The 27,363-nt window shown below is 37.8% G+C and overlaps 1 protein-coding gene across 1 annotated transcript in view; it reads right to left on the reverse strand.

The window, feature by feature from the left end:
• Positions 1 to 27,363, reverse strand: part of nrxn3b (neurexin 3b) — a 248,514-nt gene that overhangs the window by 55,002 nt on the left and 166,149 nt on the right. Inside the window, exon 18 of the mRNA XM_056763675.1 lies at positions 13,525 to 13,706. Coding sequence (XP_056619653.1) covers positions 13,525 to 13,706 — 182 coding nt within the window. The remainder of the gene's footprint in view (positions 1 to 13,524; positions 13,707 to 27,363) is intronic.

The following is a 27,363-nucleotide window of genomic DNA, read 5'->3' on the forward strand; positions in this document are numbered from 1 at the left end:
GTGTGTAGCTCTTTGGTTAAGTAAATTACAGTACCTTCATTCCACATTCTGAATTATAACGGGAACAAGTTTATTTAATCAGTCAAGCACCATTAGTTTATTCTGATTTTTAGTGCAGAATGTTTTATTTGAATGAATGATTTTGAGTTATGTGATAAAGAATATATCAGGTAAACTTGATTTGTCTACTGCCTCATGTCATTCCCAACCTGTATGACTTTCATTCCTCTGCTGAACACAAAAGAAGACATTTCATTGGTAACCAAAAAACACCAACCCCCATTGAATTCCATTATATAGATACAAAACCACTGATACATTTTCCCAAACTATATATAACCTATGAGTCATATATAGGTTTCAAATTGCCCCGCTTGTCCCCAGCATTTATTGTGCTTTAGATTTCCATAGCAGGCTTCTTATCAAGCTTAACCAGCATCCCTCCCTCCCAAGTCCATACTTGGCTGACCAACAACATGGCTACACTGCAAAACCACAAGCATGTAGTCCATGCTGGTCTAAACTGGTCATTTTACAGCAGGATGCAACACGCTTATGCCTGGCAGCAGGGCCCCAAACCCTAGCGTTGCATTGTAAGGATGTTTTCCAGCTACGGGGGCTTACGGAGATGTTAGGCGTGCTGATGAAGCACAAAAATAGGCCTCTTCATTCTCCGACAGGCGCATATTTGCTTGCCAAAGCATCAAAAGACTGCAAACACAGGCAGCTGTCTGGCCAGCACTAATCTGAATTCAACTCCAGTGAAATAAACAAGTCTGAGAGAAAGGGGCTGTAATGTAATGGAGGAAAGTGCTGTGAAAACCAGTCGGAGAGATAAATGGTTCCTTGCTGTCCAAACAAGATGAGAAAATCTTTCACATAGAGGTCCTCCTGTGATTTGCGGCGGTGTCTTTGTCACGGGTCACGACGTGCTAATGCGCATTTATTTCTCATAACCAGACCCTCCAGAGCATGCCCACATCAAAACCAGACCTCGCAGTACGACGGCATTACCACATGAAAATCTCATCTTTCTGCATGCGTAACAGCCCCCCTGCTGCGATGACGAGCGTGGCCAATATGCTTCACCCTAATCAATGGATCCCCGGCTAGTTTTTAGCAATGATCAATGGCAAGAGAAGAAAATGAATCTGAAATGAAGCAATGATTAAAATCCAAGGTTGTACATGGAAACCATCAGAAAAAAAAGCTTCGATACTTCTAATGCAAAAGGACCCCTTGCTGTGAACCAGCCTCGAAGAGATTTTAATGCGGTCCACTGCCCTGAGAAAAATGCCCGCTGGCTTTCCATCAGAGGAGACGGGAAGGTGACATGTGGCCAGTCGGCCAGATGTTTCCCGGGTAAGATGGATTGAGAAAGATCACTCAGGATCTCGTTGATGGAGGAGGGGACAGATGAGAATAGGTAAAATGGTTGGATGAAGAGCAGAGAGAATCTAGGTCGCCTGTCTACTTGGAATAGCATAATTGTGTGATCATTGTGAGTGGCCTAGTTTTGGGTGAGCTGGACACTTTGAAAGCAAGCTGTCTCGGAGACTTCACTTGCATATTAGGAGCATGACCATGAAATCAGAAGATCATAAAGCATCAAAGAACGAACCTATGGAAAAAACCGTCAACTGTCGAAGTGTGAGCTTACACCTCTGTGAGTGAATCTGACTGGTGATGTGAACTCATTGTCATTCCTCTCTGCAGTCCCCGAGACTGGGTTACAATATGGGATTAGGGGGGAAATTCAATGAAATTGAGTTGCACCAGTTTGAAGCGCTGTTTATTTGCACACACTGTCTGCTTTGTTTCAGCATCTGATTTACTAAAGGAATTATGCAAATCAGACAATAGAGCAAATGAGACAAGACAATACGTGCTGAATGCAATCTGCCAAGCACAATTCTTCAACTTTAGGGGGTTGGTTCTAACCACCACTATAAATTGTGGATGATGCTCATACACCGTACAACATTATTTGTCGCTTTTTCTTGGTTCAACTTAAAAAAACAAGTTTCCTGGTTGCCTTAAAATTTCCAGTTCTTTCAACTCAAAAATATTAGTTGACTTAATGAATTTGATGCAAGCTTGTTGTGTTGACTAATATTTCTAAGTTCAATTAAAGGGATATTTCAAGGCAAAAAAAAATTACTCACTCTCAAGGAATCCTGACTGAATGTGACTTTCTTCTTGAAGAATAATGCAGTCAGAGCTATCCCTCTTCTGCGCGTGAACCTGAGGACTGTTTTTCCGGCAACTGACAGAGACAAAACCTCCCGCGCAGAGGAGACAACATCCATTTAGAACATAACGAAAAATGCTGCGTTCGTCACCTGACCTTACATCTGCGTCATTTGCCAGGAAAATAAGCCTCAGGTTCACACGCAGCCGAGAGACTAGGTAAGCTAGACATTAATGTTAGAAGCACTGTTACTATAGATATTTCTCTTAAACAAACGCATCGATTTGCTTCAGAAGACCTTTGTTAAGACCACTGAGTCATCTCGAGCAGTTCTTTGATCGATGTATGGACTTTGGAGCTTAAAAAAGTCAACACCAGTTCACTTCCATTCTGCCGCTTGGCAGTAAAATCATTATGCGTGGTATTATAACTTCGAATGCATCATTCTTCAAGAAGAAAGTCATATTCAGTCAGAATGCCTTGAGGGTGAGTAAAACATGGGGAAATTTAGTTTCGCCTGTGAAATATCGCTTTAACTCTTAATTTTAGGCAACCAGGTATCCTGTTATTACGTTTTTACAGTGTACTTTACTGAATGATCTGAAAATACTAAATCTATTTAAATGTATCTGCATCTGCATCAGCTCTTTCAACAAATTCAATTCAATCTAGAGTTGGTGTACATATGCAAGTGACTAAGCAGAAATAAAGTCACAATATCAACTTGGACAACACAGTGTATATGTATTTAAAAACACAATTTTCTCCATGAAGTACCAGTAGCCGTTTTAGACATACACGGTTTCTATGGATATGTTAATTAAAATATTTTAACGACACGACATCCAGGGATGAGATTCTCATAGGAACACTTAGAACCACAAATATGTACCTTCAAGTTCCAAAACTTTGTCTTTTTATATCAAGCGTACTTTAGCAGCTTCTCTTGCATCCCTATTCAACACACAAAAGCATCACTTTATGACGGGGTTTGTTATTCGAGATGTTATTGAAATATTTCCCTTTCTAATTTCGTTAAAAATAGACAAAAAGGAGTGATCACACGTGCGCAGTTGCAATATTTTGATCTCACGGCTCTAAAAAAAGTGTGAGTTTTATGCTACATGGATGATTTGAAGATGTGTTAATAAAGATGACAGAAATGTGCAAGATTTTCACAGGGTTTGGATTGGAAACATGTTTCTCTTCAAATGAATTCTTTGTTAGTTTTTTTAAAGAGTTCAAAATATATTCTCTGAAAGGTTTTATCTTTAAAAGAGGGTTTAATTGAAAGCAAAATCCAGACTGCCATGTTCAGACACTCTCCTGGAAAACCACCCCCAAAAAACTTTTTTTTCTTTCCGTCCAAGAAATTTCTGAGATTGCTCCATACAGTCACCCGGGTCACTCTTATCCCTCCTGGAGAGCACAAACCCACTCTGATCAACATTAACCTTCTTCATCCCCTGACATGCCGTCTGTTTATAGTATCTCAAAGGCAACATCCACAAGGCTTATGTCAGTTCCACAATACACAAAAGCACCTTCAAGGCAGACAGAACAGAAGCTTCCGTGACAGCCGCTTCTTTCAGAAATCTGAGGAGACGTAAAGGTAGTGAAATCTCGCAGTGGACTGTGGGTCTTAATGAGTCTCCGGGTTGATGGGTTCTCGCGAAAGAAGAGTGAGAGAGAGAGACTCACAGGCACGTATGTCAGGTATGTGCGAACTCATGTGGCGTGACTGACGGCTGCTGCTGGGCCCAGAATACATAGCACAGGGAATTTAGTTGAATAACGCTCTAAGATGTCAAGATTATTTCTCGGCACTGCACTGGACTGTCAAAATCAGCGAGACGGGTTTGAGGGAACTCCGGGAACAAACTGTACGGAACGATGGATGAATAAAAGATGACCTGTTGTGTCACATATTATATCTTTGGCCATCAAAAGAGCCCTGCAACATTACCAACGTTATTACGTTTTTCAAATCTTGAGACATCTTAAAGGAACAGTTGACTCAAAAATTAAGCTTGTGTGATTATTAACTTATCATCATCCATACGACCCCTGCACAATACTGGTTTTAGCTTTAAGACTCCATCACAATAGTTGTAAAAAAATATTTATATGACATTAATAATGATAAGTAACATTTATTTTATTATAGAATTGACAATATTTAAGGTTTAATTAAACCATTTTTAGTTAAACTAATAACAACTGAATAGATCTGTCAATGAAAAATAAAACTGAATTTTAAATAAAAATAGAAAAATTATATTTCATAATAATAGATATAGTAGTGGTGGGCCGTTAACGGCGTTAACGTGCTGCGATAACGTGAGACTCTTATCGCGCGATAAAAAAAAATGTCGCCGTTAATCTATTCTCAAAGTTGGGTTGGGAGCTGGGTCTATACTACGCAAGCTATAATGACTTTCACCTTGATATTTTAGCGCGGATGTATACCTAGCTGAATTGCACAAGATTTTTCAACTCGCGTGATTGGCGCAATTCGCGTCATTCGCGCCGCCTCATCATCTCATGACCAGGGCTTCATTCGCGCGATTTGCGCCGCAAGTAGGTCTATCACGTCTTTGCATTGACTTTACATGCAAATCACTCGCGCTTGACGCGCCATTCGCATTTGGTCTGAACACAAAATAACGTTATTGTGAAATTACCACATCAAAAGTGACGTGCTAACATGGATGCAGCTTTGAAGCCGCCGGGTTGCTTCAGGGAAAATCTATTTTTAAGAAGCTTCCCAATGCTTTCTCTCAACAGGTAGTGGTCTAGCTTTAATTGAAACCAGTAACTTTGTATTGGCACCTAATGTATTATGGCTCCTGTATGACATATCGCTTGTTGCTCCCTAACTCTTTGTAAGTCGCTTTGGATAAAAGCGTCTGCTAAATGACTAAATGTAAATGTACTGTAGGAGCTCTTCCAGTCTCAAGTACCACCTAAACGCAAAGCATCCCTTAGCTAATGCGGAAGTAAACACAAGTTCATCTTATTGAACATAATTTATTTTCATCACCAATTATCATAGTAGAACAGCTTTCTCAAGCAGTTTGTGATGCATTTTGGAAACAGGAGATGAGCCCCTGGTCTAATGCGCCACCTGGCTTGAGACACGCATTCTCAAAGACTTACTTTTAGTCATTATTTTGGTAGCACACATATCCTGAACGCCTTCGGCAGAATTCAAATGAGCCATTTTAATCTAGATTAATCTAGATTAATTCCAAGATTAATGTAGATTAATCTAGATTAAAAAAAATGAATCTATGCCCACCACTAATATATAGGCATACCTCTACGATACATAATTTACTGTTTTTGTTTTGCGATATATGCGAGACTTTGTTAAATTGTTACACGCTTAATATATAGTGTAAAACGTTTTTAAACAGACTACAAAAATAATAAATAATTTGAAATAGTATATTAAAATAAACACGTAATCTTTGACACAAAATTCACCTAAAACCTATGTTACTGCTGCCGGTCAGTTTGTACAGAGAAAAATTATTACCAATCACTTATTTGCAAACAGCGAAAAAAGGTGTTCATTCATGCTTCTAGATTGTATTATTAGATCTAATTGATGCATCAGAGTTCAACAGGTTTCTTTACTCCCACATTCTGAAGCATCGCAGCTAACCGTTGTTTCACAGGCACCAGCACTAACACGCTTTACTAGTCTCTTTCAACTTCAGGTGATGTGGTGAAATATCTTGCTGAAAAAGAGAAACGGTCTCGGTCTGTGTTTACCTGCCAATCCGCCCGATCCGGAAAGCTTTGATGCACCCAATATTTTCTGAAGACACTGTACATAGTAATGTTTTGAAAAATTCTTCCGTGTCTAAAAAGGTCTGGATTTGAGAAGCTTCTCATGGACACTCATTTTAAGGGGCGCTTCTGGAACCAGGCGACGGTGGCGGTTGTAAACACAAATAAGCGTAAACAGGCGAGCTGCCTTATTTCAAATCTGAAGTATGTTATAAAGCCAAGTGCAAATAGTCCACAGAAATCAAGCAACAACACATCTGACACAATGTCTTGTCACGGCTGTTTTAAACACAAATTTGGATTACCATAGAGGAAATGTTTCACTGCGTGCAATGTCAAAGAAAAGTTTACACCGCCGACATTCTACATTTTAGAGAAACTGTGCGGTGAGATTAGTCTAGAGGATAAGGGCAACATTAATAAGACATGCTGTATGATAATATCCTCGACAGAATTCCAAAGCATCTGCTTCGCCGGTTTCGTTTGATCTCTCGACTTTATTTTGTCGGAAAGAAAGAAACTTCTCGCTGTTTGAGACAGCAGGAGCTTAATCCCAAATGAATACATTCAGCGGGAGTCAATCTCTCTCCCTGCTGACGGTATCGTTGTTTTGTCCATTTCTTCGAGAAGATTTATTTTCCAGCATTGTGGTTTATCACAGTTAACACTTTCGTTAACCATTTGAGAGATGTGTGCGAGAGAGAAATGATGTATCAGTTTTAATACCCATTCATAAACATCTACTCAACTCGGAGAGAAAAGATGGATAAAAATGTGATTTCAACATTGCACACGTAAAGATGTCAAAGAGAAAAAAACAAGGCTGTTGTGTCTCTTTCCTTATCATAATCTATGCAATATAAATCACGAAGCAGAGCCGCGGCCGGACCCCTGGGAGAACAGCCCATTAAATGCCACTGTTTGTCCGTTTTCATCTGACGTTTATTTTCGTCTGTTCTCCATCACGCTATCTCTCTCTCTTTCTCTCTCACTCTCGGCTGTGTATTCTGGCTTCTGTTTGCATTGACTTAATAAAACAGCCATCAGGGCTCTAGCGTATGATTGACAGGCCACATTTCTCTTCCCTGTTCAAACATGATGTTTGGAGTGTCAGGTCGTGGGATCCGGAATTCTCATGACACACTCGCGGAGAGCTTCAGGTCTCACAGAGCAGGCAAATGCACATCGAGTGTTTATGTAAATTTCATATCTGTTGCTTAGCTTGAGATAAACATGTCTTTAAGCCACCGAAGCAATATAAATACACATTCAAGGTTAACGCTTCTCTTTTTAAGTAATAGGATTTAAGGATTTTCAAACACTAAAGGGATATCCCTGACAAATTTGCTAATGATAACCATAAACACTATAAAAATGATTTACAGATTTTTCCTGTATTTTTTATTTGGCTAAAAAAATACAGTAATAGACTGCAAATTTACAAGATGGGTAAAATAACATGAAAAACATGTCATTTCACTTGACCAAAAAAGTATTTTCAGTAATATTGCCAAAATACCAAATATTTATTATTACTACAATTATGTTAATCAAGCAGTGTGAGAAGCTGAGTATGAATCATATTAATTTCTGCTTTTATGACAAAGTAAGCTAAGAGAGTTACCAAAGGCTTTACAAAGTCAAAGATAACATAAATAAATTGTGTACACTGTAAAAAAACTGTCATTTTACAGAATTTCACATATTTTCTAATAAATAGCCTACTTTTTGGGGGTAAATTACAGAAATAAACAGCAAACTTGGTTCACTGTCAAATAGTGAGAAAAATGTAATTTCAAAAAAAGCTTTTTATTCTTGCCTCCTATGTCAGAATATTGATGGTTTTAAGGGGATTTTTTTAGAGTATAATCTTTAAAAAGATGCAGATCTTGTTGAAATCCGTGACAGTTTGTCAGGTTATAATACTGACCACCAGAATAGTGAACTATTTCTCAAAACTGTACAATAGTCTCTTCTCAGACACTAAATACATAAGACCAGCATGAGTATTCTTCCTAAACTCCTAGAAAAATAGGATTTCACTGCGGCAAAATTAAATACTAAACAACATTCTCTATCAAGGAGACCTGACACTTCATCTTTGACTTTCTACCTCTCATCCAAACTCTGATTTAAAGTAGAAAGGATCAAGCAGTTAAAAGGGTTCATTGTGGACTTCAGCGCTTTTAAAAGCTCAGACCTCTCTGCTTTGTCCGTAGCGTCTCCCTGGTTACAGGGATGTAATTATCCTGCATTAACCTGTCCAGAAATTATTTTCTTTGGAACCGAGAGGTCAAGGTTTTGAACGGTTAGTATGAGCAGTCAACCCCTGCTGGTAAATGCCATACAACGACACCTTCCTGAGGGCCAAAGGCACATTCTGCAAGTGATGTTCATTTTAAAGTAGCTGAGTGTGCTTACAGAACAGTTTTTTTCTTGCCAGTGGCGGATTTTAAAGTGGGCTCATAAATATATGTTATACTTGTTGGGGCCAATAGACAAGTGGTCTGCACATATTGCGCAATAGCACTTCAGGCGGCCTATGTTTGAGACCCGGTTTATGTCTTTCCGAATCTAAAACCTGTCAATGTCCTGTCGTCTCAACACTGTCATGTATAAAATCTTCAAAGTATGACATTATATATTTTTTCTGTCGGCTGCTTCTGACACCACCGTTCAGAAACATCAATGGCTTCAACATCATCCATGGCCAGAACATGGGGATTAGGTAACCAATTGCAATTGAGATGAATAAGAATATAAACTTTGATAGTTCTCTTCAGGTGTCAAAGACATGATGCTACTGTAAATAACATATAAGTGCAACACAAGATGAGCAAAAATTACAAAATTGCCAAGTTGATAAAACATAAAGTTTCCTTAGTGAAATGAAAAAAGCCTTTTGTGTAGTAACAGGCCACAAATGAGCAGTTACTTCATTAAAAGAGACAGACTTAACATGAACACAGCGAAAGAAAAAGACATAAAGGGTTTATTAGATGAGAGCAGATGTCTTTCTGTCCTAGCGGTCGTGTTCAGAGGCCACATGGTGACTCATTAATTTGAATTAACATTTCGTTGTGCTGGTGTGACAGACATAGTCGCCACTAACAGATTGGAAAGGGTGTGATAAAATGTGTGTAGAGTCTGGGGCACCCCTGAAAACAGTTTTGACTTGCCCCTCAGTTTGTTCAAACAAAAGAGAAACGTAATGGCTTGTTCACACCGGGACGATAATCATGCACATTTATTGTCAACGTTAACTGCCTAGTGACTAAACAAAGGGCGCCAATGTGTGTGTGCAACGCCTCGGGCTCGTTTTTATGGTTTGATGCGCGGTGGAAAAATCTGGCCGACCATTGAGATTGGCGCTTTTATACACGTGCCTGGAGCTGCTGAAGTTACAGTTAAACATGACTTGGGGGCGCTCAAGCACGATCCGTTTTGTCCAAGCAGACATTGACGAAGAGGAAGCAAGATGAATTCTTCTTCTTTGTGAAAAGAGTGTCAGAACCATATAGTTGCGCAACGCCATCTTGGGTGTTTCTGTTTTTCATTAAGCGCCATCTATGTCAGGGAGTGAATTTGCATGTTCTGCTCATCGCTAGTGAAAATCGTTTGAGTATGAACGGCGAAAATCTTCTTGAAAAACGCTGGCGATAAGCACATGCTATTATCGTCCCAGTGTGGACAGGCCTTTAGACTTTGTATATGGGACAATATTGTCTCGGAGGGGTACAAATATGAAATTCTTAAGTGAGTTAAGATACTAAGATAAACAAGCAATGTTATTACACTGTGATAGGACACGCAATGTTTAAGATTGTAGGCTTTTAAACTAGTTTTCACAGCGCACATTTTAATCGCATAAGAGTCGCTTCAAGACGCAGTGCCATTTGTGTGCCAGTAGAGTAATCCACAGGAGCGGCTGCTAGTGTTAGATCCAAACTATTCTATTCCAAATACATCATCAGATTCAAATCAGACATATGTGCTAATATTCCTGTTTACAGCAACTGTGAAATTGACTTGAAGTTTAAGCTCTTTCAACGCCTCATTAGCCCAGCAATGGAACAACTCATTAAGACTTGAGTTTCCTCTGGGACTTGACAATGAAAAAGGAGGGAATGTGAGTAAATTAAAACTCTGAATCTAACAATAATCTCACATCGTCCTCGTTTTGTTTGGGAAGGATATTGATTGGGTAATTACAAACATACAGAAATATGGAAACATAACTACGGGGAAAAATACACAAAAAGGATTTTAAAAGTCATGTACACACCTCACCTGAACGCTCAAAGCCGCAATCCTTAACGTTTACCTCTCTATCGCCATCTCTGTTTGGACGATAAAAATGCAGGTTCTTTTACGAACTTTACTTGTAAAAGTCAAATGGACGTTAAACTGACATTTTCTTTGAAATCTACTCAAATGAGAAAATCGTTACCGTTTCAATCAAGGTATGGAGATGGCGATTTTGTGATGTACTCTTGGTACGTGCTTGTTATGTACTTGAACTCTTATTTTGTACTATTTTTATTTTTAATCTAAAAAGTTATGATTGCAGACTGTAAAAATGGTAAACACAAAAATTACAACAGAAACAAACAAAATGTGTAAAATAGTGTAAAAACAACATAAAAATGTGATAATTTACTTAACTGGCAGCTGCCGGATTATTACCGTTTTCACTGGAGTGCAGCTTTATTGTTTTATTTATGCAAAAAACAACCACACTCTAGTAAATTCAGGTAGTGACAACTTCATTTATATTGTACCTATGGCAAACAACATGAATTGTAGTTGTTTACAGCAGTTTCACAGCACTTACTCATTGTTTCCCTTTCTTGTTAATTTGATTGCTTTTTTTGCCTTATTTGTAATCCACGGTGTGAATCTGACAGGTGAAAGGTTATTCTGACTGAGACGTTCATAAATGTGATCTTTGCCAGGGAGCATTAGCTGATGAAAAGAGCTCACTGTTGAATCCCGGGACGTCTCACTTTTCCCTCATTTTAAAGTCAGTGAGTTAATTTGCACTAAAGCCTCTCAGTGGGATGTTGGTAATCTTCAGCGTGTATGTGAGTAGATGAGTGTATAGTCTCATGATGCACATAAGCTCATAGTGCTGGTCCAATCAGAACTCTGAATTGATGGGATATTAAGTGTTGTCTTTCCTGCTACGTGCTGTTGAGTGGGATTTGATGATATTATTAGGCTGCTCTTCATCATTTGGGCTGAAACACAGTATGAGCAATGGTAACCCGATTATAATTTCTACTCAGATTCATTTAAAATCGATATCATCACTCAAAACAGTCTATATACGTCCTTTAGAACAACGTTTCTGTTACCCAAAAACTTGTTGCGGGTCTCTTGTGACATATTCAAACTCCAATTACACACATTATTTAGCTGACGTTTGCCAAATTAGGTAGATCTCAGCACAAAGAGGTTATGTGAAGTGTCCTCATCCAAATTAAAATTTACTGTAGTTTACTTTTATATTTTCTATAGTAGACTTTACTTAAAACCCTAGATACTAGTGTTTTTTAAACTTACCATGGTAAATATTAAAAATACTTCAGTATTTACTAAAAGTAATTCATTAAATATGTTTAATTCTACAGAATACTGTAGTATACATTAATAAATTGCAGTAATTACAATAGCATCCAGTTTACTATAGTGAGTACTAAAGTATAGGCCACTGCAGTATTTATTCAATTGATTATAGTTAATATTACATAATATTGTCGTATATATTAACAAAGAGTAGAAATTGCTGTTATATTAACTTACTACAAATAAAGTTCACCAAAGTAAATATTAAAGTATACTACAGTATTTGCTACAGGTAATCAATTAGTTAATATTACAGAAAACTGTAATATATACAGTATGTGTGTGTGTCACATATATATGAACATGTATGTATGCATGTATGTATGTATGTATGTATGTATGTATGTATTAACAAGTGGTTAATAAGTAGTAATTACTATAATATACTACAATTTAGTATGGTAAATATACCGTATAGTATACAGTATTTCCAACAGGTAATCAATTAAACATAGTTAATAGAAATTCATATTGTACACCAACAGAGCGTAGTAATTATTACAAGGTATCAAAGATTACTATAGTACATATTTAAGTATACTACAGTATTTACTACAGGCAATACATTAAACATAGATGATGTCACAGAATATTGTAGTATATATTAAAAAGTGTGATAATTACTATAATATAAGACAATATAGCCTAAAATGTAAGTATTCTTTATGTGGGCATCCTAAAAACTGGGTCAAAGAAAATATGACCCAGACTCTATAAAGGGCACTTTCGCATTTTTGGTGCAGACCCAAGTCAGCTTTGTTTGTTTCAAATTAATTTACGCACCAGTGAGCCACAGTCAACCCATTTGAAAAGGTGGTCCGGCATACGGTTCATGTGAACTCAGTCCAGTTTGCCGCCCACATGAAAGCAATTCGTCCAAGCTCGCATAAGCACTACTGACAATGACATCTAATATACATCTCTGCATGCTCCTGTGACACTTGTTAGTGCAAAGTGTTCCAAATATATTGCCTTCAGGACAGCAGCGCGTACCCTACGCATCTCTATGGCGGTCACACGTAAGTGCCTGGCTTAACATCAGCATTTCAAATCAAACACACACCCTGAGCACCTACTGTACACCGGAGGTCAAAAACATGTCTCTCATCTCAGTGAGCTATAGCCTCTCTCACCTCCACTTAAAGTGAGATGCCTGGCTGCTGTTCCTCTGAACAGATGGTCTGTGAGCACATTACCTCTCCTCAGAGACTTTAAGGAGAAAAAGACTTTCAATCTGTTGGTTGATGTCTGGCTTTGTTTCAGACATCATCACCATTTTCTTGCATCAGCAGATTCCCCAACAAACACATCCGTGGATTCCAGCAGTGTTAAATTAGCTCCTGACTTTGTTGCGTTTGAGGTCACAGCATACACCAAAAGCTCCTTTGAGGATCTTATTGTAATGAATGGGTCGAATTATGCTTCACCTGAACAGTAAATAAGAAACAAAACAGCATTCGGCTGCATCATTCCCTGTTGATGGAAACAGCCTGAACTCACTGAAGTGTCTGGTCTAAACTGGTCTCTTGGTCTTTAGGCTGGACTGGTTTGATGGTTTTAGAGGGTTTAGGGGTATATATATCTGCTAGAGAGACCAGCTAAACACCAGCTTGGCCAGTGTGGAGGACCAAATAGGCCAGTTTAAAACCAGCTAACTTAATCAAATTAGCAATACAAAGCTTTTAAAATGTATTTTAATACAGTAGATGCTTTAATTTGGTTGTAATAATTAGAAGAGCCTCGGATAGCATTTGGTAAATTGTAAAACACCAGACATGGAAAAAAAAAGATCTGATTAATGTTTTACACGTTTCCCACATGGCAATGTTGACATGATGTAATGCCAATAAGGATAAATGCTTTGCAATGTGTAAATGATGAAATAGATGGCAACACATTGGACTTACGATGTGAAGCATAATGTAGTCTCCTAGTCTGGGGGCGCTGTCGATGCGGACCAGAATCCCGTCCTTGATGGTAGTGCTGAAGCCCACCGCCAGTCTATCGGTTCGAGTGCTGGGTCTCTCGTTATTGGGCCATGTGTATGTGATAAGTCCTCCGCCTTTTCCAAAGATGTACGTCGCTCCAGCTACAGGGAAGAAAAACAATGAATGTTGGTCACGAATCAAGTTAGAAGCAAGCTAACAGTAGTTACCGTTTTGACAATATCAAAAGTCGTCAATGGTTGCTGTCAATTGTATAATCGGTGGCCATGAGTACCACCTCGATCTGGTACTCAAGTTCTGTCTGACTGACAGGTGGAAGTTTTTTCAATGCGTTTGTGCTTTTGCCTCAGGGAAGGGCAACTGTGTGCAAAGATAAGCAAAAGGGATTCTTGGCCAGGTGGCGCTAAATAGATTCAGCTAAGTTTTAAGAAAATGTATAAAATGAAGTATTTGTCTCTGTTTAAACAAAAAGGGAAACACCCACATATTTTGTACTTTGTTATAACTGAACCAAAACAAATGCTGGGAAGAAAGACACTGTACACCATTAAATTAATATTAATAAGCTAATGATCAAGCATCCATTTCAGTAATTCAAGCAATTTTAGTTGTCATCTGTTATTTATTCTGTTTCTAAATGAATTTACTTAAATATCTAATACTGCTGTTAGACAGTGATTTTCAAGCACCAATTAATTCATTTTTATCCTTATTCTTTTGTTTTGCTTTGTTCTATTGCTTGCAAATCTTTGTTCGTCATTTGTTGTCTTAAATCATTACATACAAGACTTGAACCGACACTTCCACAATTAAGAATGAAATGAAAGCCACAAGCCACTCTCTTATTTAATTTGAATATACTTTTTTGCGTAAAGAAGTTAGTTCAAATGTATATTTAATGCAGTATTGAAATTAGTATTGAGAATCATAAAAATGTTGTGGCAATGTTACTGACTACCACAATTTTCATGACAACTCTGGTTAGGATCTGACACTCAAAAAGCACAAACACCCCTCACTGTCAATATCAGTATTCTCATAGATATTTTATGACCAAAAATAAATAAATACATTTCACAGATCAAATTGTGTTTTGAAGCATCACTGCATGCTGGATTTGGGATTCTGTTGCACAGAATACCTGTTTCAAGATCATGTTCTCATTTTATATTTACGTTCATTGTTCATTCAATTATTTCCATGTAAAATCAACCGGAAGCTAATTCGAGATCTAAATGCTCTAAATGTGCATATCATTGAATGCTCATTTCACAGTGACCTCATTTTTATGACAACTCTTGAACCTTGGCTGGAGTGTCCGGCCCTTGAGCTGAGCTCTGGGATCAACGCTCGGCCCTCAAGCCTCTTAAACAGGGCTCCATCCAGGGAAAAGCTCCGAAAGCTGCCAAAAAAAAGCGTAAGACTCACAATCCTCATCCATTATACATGAACCTGCAACCAGAGAACAAAAGCGAGCAGAGAAATAAAATCGAACAACCTTTTCCAAGTTTAATTTGACAAACGGCGGCCGTAAAAGGGCAAAGAAAATAAGGTGGACTTTGCCTCTTCAGGAAGTGCTATCATTAAGCTTTCAGATCACACTCGACGCAAAGATAAAACGAGTGCCTGAATTCTAGAAAGTTCCTTTGAATCACGGCAAGTACCACTCACAATTCTGCACCATTTCACTAATATCTGGACATGCATGTAATCAATCGCATCCGGGTCTCGGAGGCGGAGGAATTAAAAACATCACAGTTTATCAGAATCAAGCTATTTAGGTAATGTAAACCTTCAGCCTTTTTAAATAGAACCCTAACAGTCATGCAACCTTGAACACGAAGTATATTACTGTTTTTACAAGATCCACATCAGTAATGTTATTTTTTAAAGACAACTTGAATATCCAAATTTAACTAAGGCCTAGTCCATGCTTAAAGTGACAGTTCACACAAAAATTAAAATGTTGTCATAATTTATTCAGCCTCTTGTCATTTCAAACCTGAATGAGTTTCTTTCCTCCACAGAAAACAAAAGATATTTAGAAAAATGTTGTTGACTGAATAGCAGTGTTGTAATGTAACAAAGTTCAAATACTTAAGTACAGTAATTAAGTATTTTTGGGGAGAATCTATACTTTCTCGACTCGATTTCTACTTTTACTCCACTACATTTCCTGAACAAAATGTATACATTTCAAGCATGTTGGTTACTACAAAATATAAGCATAGAAACAGAACTGAAATGGACAAGTCGGCGGTCCGGTCACCATGACAATGGTGAACCAATCGTTGGTTGAAGCTCATGGAAGAGCAAAAAGGTGCTCTCCGCGGTTTATTTCAACACAAGGTTTAAGAGTGCTGTTTCTTTTAAAGATAAACAGCACATTTTTCCGTTTCAATTCATTGTGAAATGACCGGGTTGTTACTGTAAGGTAAATGCAAGGAAAGAAAGAAGTAAGGGCCAGACAGATTTGTTGGAATTTTGTTCTCTTAGAGTGATAAAATTGGGGGTGGGAGGGAACCATCCTTTTATAAAGTTATAAGTTATAAAGTAAAGGTGTAAAGATGGGGTTGCTGAACTTGTATTTTTATAGTTAAAGAGTACCTAGCATATGGTTTTTTAGGCCCTACTTTGGTTTATGGAGTGTCCAACAACACGTTTATGTACATACAATGTGTAAAAACACTATAATGTCTTAATAATAGGCAGTTATTCGTACCTTACTTCTTGACTGACTCTCATATGATTCGTTCCGCGATTCATCCGTCTAGGCCCCGCCTACCCACTAACCTTGTGTAATCTGATTGGTTAGATGGTGTAGTCTGTTGTTATTGGTCAAACGCGTTCATCATTTGTCGCAAATGTAACCCCCACTACGATCATTACAGGATTACGGTTTACATGTGGTTGGCAAGATAAACAGACTGTAAACACCCTAGAAATAACGGTACATGCTAATGTTAGCGTTATATGCATTAGCTAAACACAGACATAAGATACGAAAATATTTCTTGAAGTTAAGACAAAAATGAATAGTCACACTTACAGGTTGTGATCGGTGGAGCTAACAGGTCCAAATAGAGTTGGTATTGCCCCCTTAGTATTTATTCACCTTGGGACTTAAAACTTGGCAGACAGCTGACTTTCAAACACGGCAACATAACAGACTGCATGAAATATCATTTTCATGATCTCATGCTACCTACTCTTTAAGCAATTTCGGAACATGTTGTTCTAGATAAAACTACTGAGCTTGAGACAGAGCTTTTGTATGTAAGCACCATTTTATATCTTTTTTATTTTTGCTAAAATATGTTTTAACAACGTTTGCTTCAACTTTACTTTAAATATTTAAGTAGATCTAATATGAAAAAGTACTTTTGATAATTAAGTACAATATTTATCTGTTACTTTAAAGAGTACGTTCCCCGCAATCACATTCTTCAACCTTTAGTTAGTGTGAAATTTTGCTGTTAGAGCATAAATAACACCTGCAAAATGATAAAGCTCAAAGTTCAGTGCCAAGCGAGATATTGTTTTTAACAGAATTCACTTTTCAAGGACCACAGAGAACAGTTGGATCGGACTACAGCCCTCTACTTCCTGGGTACATGATGTCACCATTCCGAGTGCTTTTAATAACCTCCGCCCAAATGAATATGCCAAAAAGGGACGAAATTAGAAACATGAACATCCATTGTTAAACACCTAAAAAACATAATCAAAAGCCTCTAAAACAGCAAAAGACTGGGTCCTTTAGCACTTTTACTCAAGTCACATTCTAAAATGTTACATTTACTTCTACAAAAGTTATTTTCTGGAAAGATTTGTACTTTAACTCAAGTATTCCTTTTAGGTACTTTATACATCACTGCCGAACAGCGATGACAGCCATTCACTTGCGTTGGTTTTGTGTCCACACAATAGTCAATGGGGTACTGCTGTTTGGTTATCAACATTTTACTAAATAATTTCTTTTGTGTTCTGCGGAAGAAAGAAAGTCATACAGGTTTGAATAAAGGATGACAGAATTTTCATTTTTGGGTGAACCATCCCTTAAAACGAATCCCTGTCCTTGATACTGCCCTGTTCAGTCTATTTCTGTAATTTGACATTTTTTTGATATCACCGTATTTTAAAAGTACATTATTTTCAACATGTTGCTCAATAAAACAGTAAAAGTACATAAAATTAAAGTATTTTTACAGTGTAGTTATATTTCTGTCGCTTTTATCCACCACTTTAACTTTGTTCTGTTCCAATCCAAATGCATAGGATTGGCTTCCCAGAAATGGCTCTAGAGAGGCTGGAACCAGAAGCACGTCTACAACATCCTATAATTTTGCCTCTGTAGAACGCTGACTAAATTTAAAACAGCAATAAATCCAAATGCAGACGGATGAAGAAGCGTCTATTTGGTTTTTAGATACTGTACAGAGGAGGCGCAGGTGCAGGTGCACTTTTATTGCGGTCGTTGCCATATTCTCCACCATTCGTTTGTTATTAAGATCGTACCATCTCATTTGCACATCTGGGCTTGAGGACCCAGCTGGTTAATATTCCTTAAGGAGAAGCGACATCAGGCCATGCCGATGGGGTTGAGTCCCAGGAGACAGAAAGACATATGGGAGTGAGATGAAAGAGAATGAACTGCATATATACAAGGCTCACGCTGGGTCAACCTACATGGTCCTGAACTAATGTGTCTATGCCAGGTCATCCCTCTCTCTTATTAGATAAATGACTTGAGTAAAATCTTGACCCATGGGAAACTAAACCACAGGATTCCTCAGCGCACCACACCGATCTCCAACCATATGAGAAGCACCACAGATTTGAGCTATGTCTTCAGGGAATTGTCCTTATATACCATGCTGCTGTAGGATGTCATAAAATCCTCCATCTACACTGCACCCCAGGGAGCCAATTATCCCACTCAGTGGATTTGCTAAGTAACAAGAGACACCATTCGGTCTTTACAACAACTCATTTTTAATGGAACCCGCATGGGTTGGCTTAGCAAATGCCTGCGTTGAAAAAAGCTATTTACCAAATTTAATCGCATCAAGCGATTGCATGTGTCCATTTAAATGCTGTGGAATTGGCAGGTAGACAGAGAATTACTCACAGGGCCAGTGTTGATAGGCCGAGGTGGTGTTTTGCATGTAAGCGGCGGTGTTAAGAAAAAGGCTAAAAGGAAGTGAGATTGTAATTATGCAACAAATGGACTGCTTTTAATGAATACTCAAAGCTTTTGAAAGTCTGGTGTTTTATGTATGAATTCATTATGGCTAAATTGCATCTTCTGGAGCAATACATACTGTGGTTTGCCTCTCCTTAATGGAATTTCAGGGCTGGTGAAAACTTCATTATAAAACTTCATTACAGAAACGTGCTGATAAAGGGTGATGCGTGGCGAACAGATTCAACTCCGTACAATAAACAAAAACAAGGCGCGGAAAAGCTTGTTTTTGTTTCTTTACCATTACATCTGCTTGATGCATGCGGTAGGTAAAAACTATAATTATTTTGCTAATGCAAATAACTGGCTTTGCGGAAATGTCTGAATTTTTCTAGGTCATAATTCTACAGTGTGGCTGTTTTGCAACAAATGCGTGCTGACGAAGAAGCAGGAACACTGCAATTGAAAACATAATCAATGCACAAAATACAAAAAATCTCTCCAAAAGTCTGTTAGCATCAGCTTGACTGCATTTCTAGAGGAGAAACTTGACGAAATATCAACAAATGGAAGACTTGCTTTTAATAACGGATAACGGAACGTCACATAGACTTCCGATGACTTCCAGAAAGCCCAGTACTACTTTTTTAAACACATCTGCGAATCAAATAGTCCTCATTTATTGTCCGAGCAAATATGTGAATCTGGACTACAAAAAGGGCCCTCTTGATTTACAGATGACAACATCTGAAAGCTTCATAAATAAGCTTTCCATTGAGGTATGGTTTGTTAGGATAGGATGATATTTGGCGGAGATACACTTATTTGAAATCTGGAATCTGTGGGGCAAAAGGCACACATTTATTTGAAGCTATTTTTTACAGCACTCATATTAATTGTTTTTAAAGTATAAATCTTAGATTAAGTGCTTTTAATTGACAAATGATTTAAGCATATTTTGAAGGACGATATCGCCAAAGACGTAAGAATTAATTTAAGATGAACAAAAGGTACGTTCTCTAAAAACCATTATTATTTGCCTCAAGCTCATTTATCTTGATAATGGATGTTGATCGGATCAGTTGACCAACCTATCTGTAATCACTCTTGTATACATTTCTGTTATTATAATTATGTGGTCAACAGCCAAAACAAACACAGATTTGAAAATCACATGCGGCACTAGTTTCTCATTAGTTTTCTACATGTGAAATGTTTGTTGGAGAACCGACTGCCTGCACGTGCAGCTAAGACCCTTAATCAAAACAGATCTCCATTAGTGGACGGTAAGTTTGAAACGCTCTACATAAGCAGTTTCTCTGTGTTTGAGAGATTTACTGATACTACTATTGATATCGGTTGATAAAAGCAAGTTTTCACACTATAGTTTAAAAACAGCATTCGATCAGGGCTGGTATAAACTGTCAATCAAAAGAGGACAGAAACATGCAATGAATTTGTGCTCTGTGTGTACGAAATGATTAGAGACATCACCAGTTTGATGTTCAATATTAACAATCATTACATCAATTAACCGATACTGAATTAACCGATACCGATATCTGCCAAAACAGATTTTGAAGATTACATTCATAATTCTTAACTTGAATATTTTCAAATATTAATTTCATAGATAATTCACAAAACTTAATTAATATTATGACTGTTAATATTGAACATCAAACTGGTGATGTTTCTAATCATTTCATGTAAACAGAGCACAAATTTGTTGCATTTAACTGTCCTCTTTTGATTGACAGTTTATATCAGCCCTGATCAACTGCTGTTTTAAACCTATAGAAAACTTGCTTTTATCAACCGATATCAATTGTCGGCCGATACTTTGTAGCATCTCTACTGTGTGTCATACCAAAATTACTTCTCATATCAAGCTCATAGAAGACTCATGTCAATAGACTTGGACGTCAGGATGTTGTTTAAATACATGAACACTGGTCGGATTGTAATATAGATGTAACTTTTCTTTGAATAATGAATTTTTCAATATTGAAAGAATTATAGCTATAATCACTGCCATCTTGAGAAAAATATACGTTTTAGAGGTAGTTATCATGCATTCTTTTCTTGCCATTATGCTCGTGATTCTTTAAAAAGCTAAATACTGAGGACTGCAAAGACATTTGTGGATAAATGTGAATTATAACAGCAGTCCAGCTTACATTACCATTAGACTTCATTATTGCAAATGTTGCTTTGTTGAGTTTTATTTAAGTGTTTTGAATGATCATTTTTATAGCATGAGGTTAATAAATGACTATGGACGTTTAATGCAACATGACAAATGACTTTTGGGCTTACGCACACTGTGTGGTGTCTCTCAGCTAGAAAAATGGCTCTGAACTGGAAGGGTTGCCAGCGGATATATTATAATAAATAGAGACCACATGTCAAAAAATAATTAATCGAATGAATCACAACAGGAATATGGTGGCTATAGAAGAAAGTCCCGCCTCTCAGTTCAAAAAGCCAATCAGAGTTGCTGCCTATGTAAAGCTCTAAATCAGTCCCATCAGTAAGGTTCTATTGCACATGTCAGTTGAAGACAGAAAGAGAAAAGAGCCATTGACTGTTAACCCCCTACCAGTACGAAGAAAATAATTTCTGACTTTCTACCAGCTCAACAGAAGAAGTGAATATTCTGCGTATGTGTGTGATGTCAACACCATTAACCTCAGCCTGCACGCCTGCACCAAATCTGCAACATCATTTGAAGGTGTTCTCAAAGACCTTCTTTTAAGTGAGACAAGTCAGAGTCCAGCCACATTCACAGACAAACCCCGGCTCTAACACACTCTTTGTTGCCGGTAGATAGACAGGAGAAGAGCTGCTGTTTTTATTTCAGTTTTCAGTAGTTATCCTCGGAGGGCTGCATGATGGTGGAGGTGTTTGGGAAATGTATGCAACACAGAGCCACAGCTCCAGCCTCTCCTTTTCTCTATCCCCCTTCGCTCTCCTCTGAAAGACGTCAATCTCAAGCTTCTCCGTAGAATTTTTGATCGAGGAGCAAAACAAAGACTCGACAAAATGAAAAATATAATAGGGCTAATCTCAGGGGGTGTATAATAAACGTCTGCGCACAGTGAATATTAATGTTGTATTTATGGACACATGTATATACTTAAGAAAAATACAAATATAAAAAAGAATAAATTATATATGAAAAAAAAATATTTTTAATATTCATTTCTAAATTCTCATTGCTGAAATGGAAAGTAGTAGTTTGAATAATATATATATATTTAATTGCAATGCATAAAATAATGATAATATAATGATCAAAATAAATGACCGTTATTTCTTAGATTTTTGGAATGTTCTTGACAGTTTCTGTTAGACTCACCAAACAGGCACTACAGCAAGAGAAAGACATAAAGAATAACTTAAGCTGTCCACGATGCTTAGATTAATATTTAAAAAATCCTCAAATTCAAAGTTCACAAAAGTCTCATTCTAAAGCCAAACCCCCCAACCCATTCATCATATCACGGACGTCAGGTGGTGCATCAGAAGACCCTCGGAGAGAGGAGAAAGCACCATTAGAAAGAATAACCCATCCAAAGACGGCTGCAAGTGAAGTCTCATTCATAATTCAGTCATCTCTAGGGAAAAACTCTTGCCTGCTTGGCATTCCGATGACTTGCAGTGCCGAACAGCCTGTGTGCTTGAGGAAACCAGGTATAAAGAAATAACGTCATCAGCCATTGGAACATATTTCCCATACGAATATATCATCCAGATCAGAAAAAGAACTCTGTATTTTAGAATAAAACTGTGGTAATACAGATGTGATTATCAATTCATGACACAAGCGGCACAGGAGGTGCTCTATTACAGTTATTCAAGCAGAACCCTTTACACAACATTTTCTGTAAGCATGGAATGGCCAGATGATCTGTTTAAATGTAAAGCATAGAACCAAAGCGCACAAAATGTATTTAACTTGACCTTCCTTTAGTCGTCTGATGACTGTATCTAAAATCAACCGTGATATACAACATCTCTTATAATTGACTCGACGGTTAGAAATGTACATGTGTGACGCGGAGCTGACCTGGGATCAGCGTCACCTGGGCAACAGCCCGGCAGCTAGCGCTGATTGCGCTACACCTGCGCTGGATTAGCTGCCGGGCATAAAGGCCGCGTGCGAAGATCACTCGAGGTCCTGGGTCGAGAGACAACACCGCTGTCACCATTCGCCCCGGAATGGAAAACGGAAGGACAGCGAGGGAAGCAGGGACGAGGACCTTCATACACGAGCACGGACTGGCCAATTATGATTTAAGAGCACCCAGGATGTTACCTTGTGGGACAGTATATTTTAAGTTGTTTAATAAATTCCCCGCTGGGGTTGCTTGCACCGTTGCTCTGTGTCTGCCGTGTCTCTTACCCCGTCACAACATGTTAAAAAATCCCGTAAAAAGCTGTGGGGAACCAGAAATATTCTGTAAGATTAAATTTTTCCACCGTCTTTCTTTGACGCCTTTTGACCCTAGTGTAAAAAGTAGACAAATGTAAAAACTATAGAGAAAAAAATCCCATCAAAAAATATATCCCGTAAAAAACAAAAAATTTCTGGCAGCTGTGGCGCCAGAAATATACCATAATATAATATTTTTTACCCGTAAAATTACACAATTTTTTCCTGGTTTTCTTGTAAATGTGCAGTCTTTTTCAGTAGTATGATGGTTTCTGATTATATTTCAAATCGTATAATTGAAAGGAAATCCATAAAATTACGTTATTTTGGACATATCCAAACAAATAACTGTAAAAACTATTTTTTTTAAGTGTATGAATAATAGTTTATTTAATTTGTTCGTTTTAAACCAAAAATGTTACAGATTGCAGCTTTAAAAAGCACGACAGTTATATGTGTGAAGCATCAATATTTCCTCAACTAATGGCATAAGAATGATGTGATTTTCCTTCTGGCTGCTTAGAGCAAATTGATTTTGTCACTATTGTCATTACTGCCAAATTATTTTGGGGCCCAGAGAATATTTGTATTTCTACCACCATCAGGACCCCCTTGTGATTTGACATAAACTGTCATATTTTGATTCAAGACACAGCCAATGGTGCAAAAAAAAAATGCTGCTGTTGCCATGGCAAACAACTATCAATGAAGACACACTCAAGGAGATAAAATCTTTAAGACACCTAGCGGTCTCGAGTTTGGACCTGTATCTGTACTGTAAACACAAGGACAGTAATGTACAGCTCAATTGGCTATGATATCTCTTCAAAGGAGAAAGATGTCAGTTCTCGACACCATTGACCTTTGTGCTATTACATAACGGCATGGCTCTCTTAGAATTGCTTGTCAAGCCAGGACACTGTTTACTCTGCCGTGATAATGTAGGCAGGGAATTTACAGCTAATAAAACATTAAAAAACATGTGGTAATACTGACCACTAAGTAACTACATGAAAGGCAATCAGATAGAAATGTCAACCTTAAAGTCCCTGTGAACCGGAAGTTGCGATCGTTTTTACTACCGTATTTTAACGCTCCTCTGAAATTAATAAATATAATAAATTTTAAAGAAAAATAGGGGGCGTGGCTTCGTCTTTCTCTGCGATTTGATGCTTCGCCCAAGCCATCTAACATACATGATCTAAGATGGATAGTCATTAAGGGAAGGAAGCGCATTTACAGATTTTATCTAAAGATTATGAGGGCACACTTTTTTTTTTAAAAGGTAATGACCCACATCGATAAACTATTTAAAATAAACGCTGCAAGATTTCACCAAAAAATGGGGTTTCACCATACATAGGCAGACGTCAATATTTGGTGTTTTATATTTTGCTATAGTCAGGTCAGTGAATTGAAACATCCATACAAGAGCTGTCACATCCATTTCTGTCCAAATTTCTCATGAATGGACTCATGAAAATTAAAAAATAATATAATTTATATCAAGTTTTGACAGAAAATGTCACATCCGTAACTCTGGAATTGCCATCAAGCTCTCAAAAAAACACACAAGCCACTTTTGCATGAGCAAGTATTACTAATATATATATATTTCAGAAAATGCTTAACCATAAACCATATCACTGTGTCCTTGCAAACCCTATAGTTTGTCAGTCAGAAACGTGACCTAGAAGTTGCACATGCTCTGATGCTTGCGTGGGTGACGCAAACAAGGCTTGGCATGCATCATTTCCCAACCCTCTTCATCTTATCATCTGTCTTTTCAGTTCTCATCAGTAAAGCAGCAATGGACCAAAAACATTAAAAGGACACTAGTTGCAACACTTTATAAAATACAAATGAAGTAAAAGAAAATGTATTTCTGCAGAATAGAGGTATGAAACCATTACAGGTATTATAACTACTGAACGAAAACCTTGTATGAGAAATGCACTCCTAAGAGCATCTATTATTTCAACCAGACTTGTCAAGAACATGAATTATTACTTTGGTTAAGAGAAGCTTGTATTATTGTTCGCTATGAAGTCTATGAAGTCTTTGAGCTAAGCTCTCTCCATATGATCTTCAGAAGTCTCATTCCATCCACACGCTTTGATGCATTTTTGCTGAACATGTGCAATTTAACACGCCTAGAGGCACTTGAACGTCCTCTATTTATTCAAGAGCTCTAAGGGAGATGATGAATTTGTTGCCGGGTGAGAGTCTGATCAGCGGGAGAAGGACATGGACAGACATAGGGGGATGTGGTCTCTAGCTCTGTTCAACCCTCGGTGAATGATTTATGGCTGGTGTGTCTCACAATAAACACAATCATCACCTAACATGAGGAAAGGACCACCGAGGACTTCTGGTCGAAACGCAGACACACACCAACATGTAAATGTTTACAACATACACTGTGAAAACACAAAGTGACCTTACACTGCGTCCTAACCAGTGCTGCCAGTGACAAGTAATTTGTCTGTCCACAGTGGAAGCAAAAGTACTGCGTAATGGCATGTTGATGCTTTATGTGGGATTTGGGACCAATGCGAATTTGCATTTAGTTACAAAATGTTCGCTTGCAGAATGTTTGTGCATTCACGGCTGGTTTAGGGCAGTAATATGCCGAAATCATGACCCTCATAAATCTTTGTCAAACGTTCTGCAGATACTGTATGACGAAAATTTCCCCGGAAAACGCTTTTACAAGTTTTTCTAAACGTTTTCTCAAAGCTATCAAATGCAATCTTGCAGTCATGCTAAAAGAGCACTTTATCAACATAATTTTTCGTAATGTTCTAAACTAAGTGTTTACACTGCACGCGAGATACACGAAAAAGCAGAGAATCCAGTGTAAACAGTGATGCTATTTCCATTAGATGCTGTGCGGCAGCCCTGCGTAAGTGATCCCTGTTATTGTTGCTCACTTTGGTTTATATACACTAGTAAACTGTAGTAAATTGTATTGTGCTGTTATATTTTATAGCTATATATAGATTTTATCAACATTTTCATTAGTACTAAATATACAGTAGTTGTTGTGCTTGTATAGCTTATCACAAATAATTGACGAGAATCCGCATGGACTGTTATGATTCTTTACTGAACTAAAGTTAACTGAAAAGATAAGCTTGTATTTTTTAACAGAAGAGATGGATGGCCAACCAAAACAATAAACAGGGTTACTCTCCCTCTATGGTCAGTTTCCAGAACACTCCATACACTACAATAGTGAATTGATGAACTGTAGAAAATCCTGTATTATACTTTAATATTTACTATGGTACGGTTCAAACACTGCAGTATCTATGAATTTTAAAACAGTTTACTATAATAAATAATAAAGTATACTGCAATCCTTTTTTCATCTGACAGTTAAACCTCACTTCACTTCGGGTCAGATGCTTTTCCAGAGCAGTTTAGTACCGCTTCAATGTGGGTGGGTTTTATAAATGTATCGTCTTAGTTGCGCCGACATAAACAGTCGCACAACACAGGAGAGATATGGAGCATATCGATGGTGGATTGCAGCAAAACAAAATACTGGTAAAAATAGCAGAGAGTTTGGGAAATCTCACAACAAAGAGCAGACAACGATCATTTGATTTGCTCGACGACGCACGAGGGTAAGCTAATGTAGCATTTAGCATTAGGTCCCAATCTCTATATTACTTTCACAGAGCATAAAACAAAATGTCAATATTGCGTAATAAATTGGGAATTCATGTGTTGTAAATCCAATGACGCTGGTAATGATTCTCTCTGCCCAATCTATGTGTAAACATGTCACATTTTGGTAGCAGTACAGTACGCTTGGAACCTCAACCGATGTCATACTATAGAAAGTATCAGATACTGTACCCAGCTGAAAACACCCCAAAAGTGGGCTGTACCGCGCCATACCATGCAGTACTTTGCCATGGAAAAGCGCCATAAGTTCTCCCTCAACACTGCTGACATGCTAATATGCTAATTGTGAATCACCTTCACTGCATGCAGTAGTTTCACCTCAGGGTACAGCTCAAGTTATCCAGCCCCATCTCAACAATTCCTCCTTGAGATGTCATTGCCTGTCTTAGTCAATGACATCCCTCTCCAGGGAGTCTCGGAGGTGTAAACAAAAAGAAAAACGCGTGAAGCCACTGAGAGGACAGGCGATTCATCTCCTTTG

This window comes from Triplophysa dalaica, chromosome 13 (genome assembly GCF_015846415.1).
Source record: "Triplophysa dalaica isolate WHDGS20190420 chromosome 13, ASM1584641v1, whole genome shotgun sequence".
Lineage (NCBI taxonomy): Eukaryota > Metazoa > Chordata > Actinopteri > Cypriniformes > Nemacheilidae > Triplophysa > Triplophysa dalaica.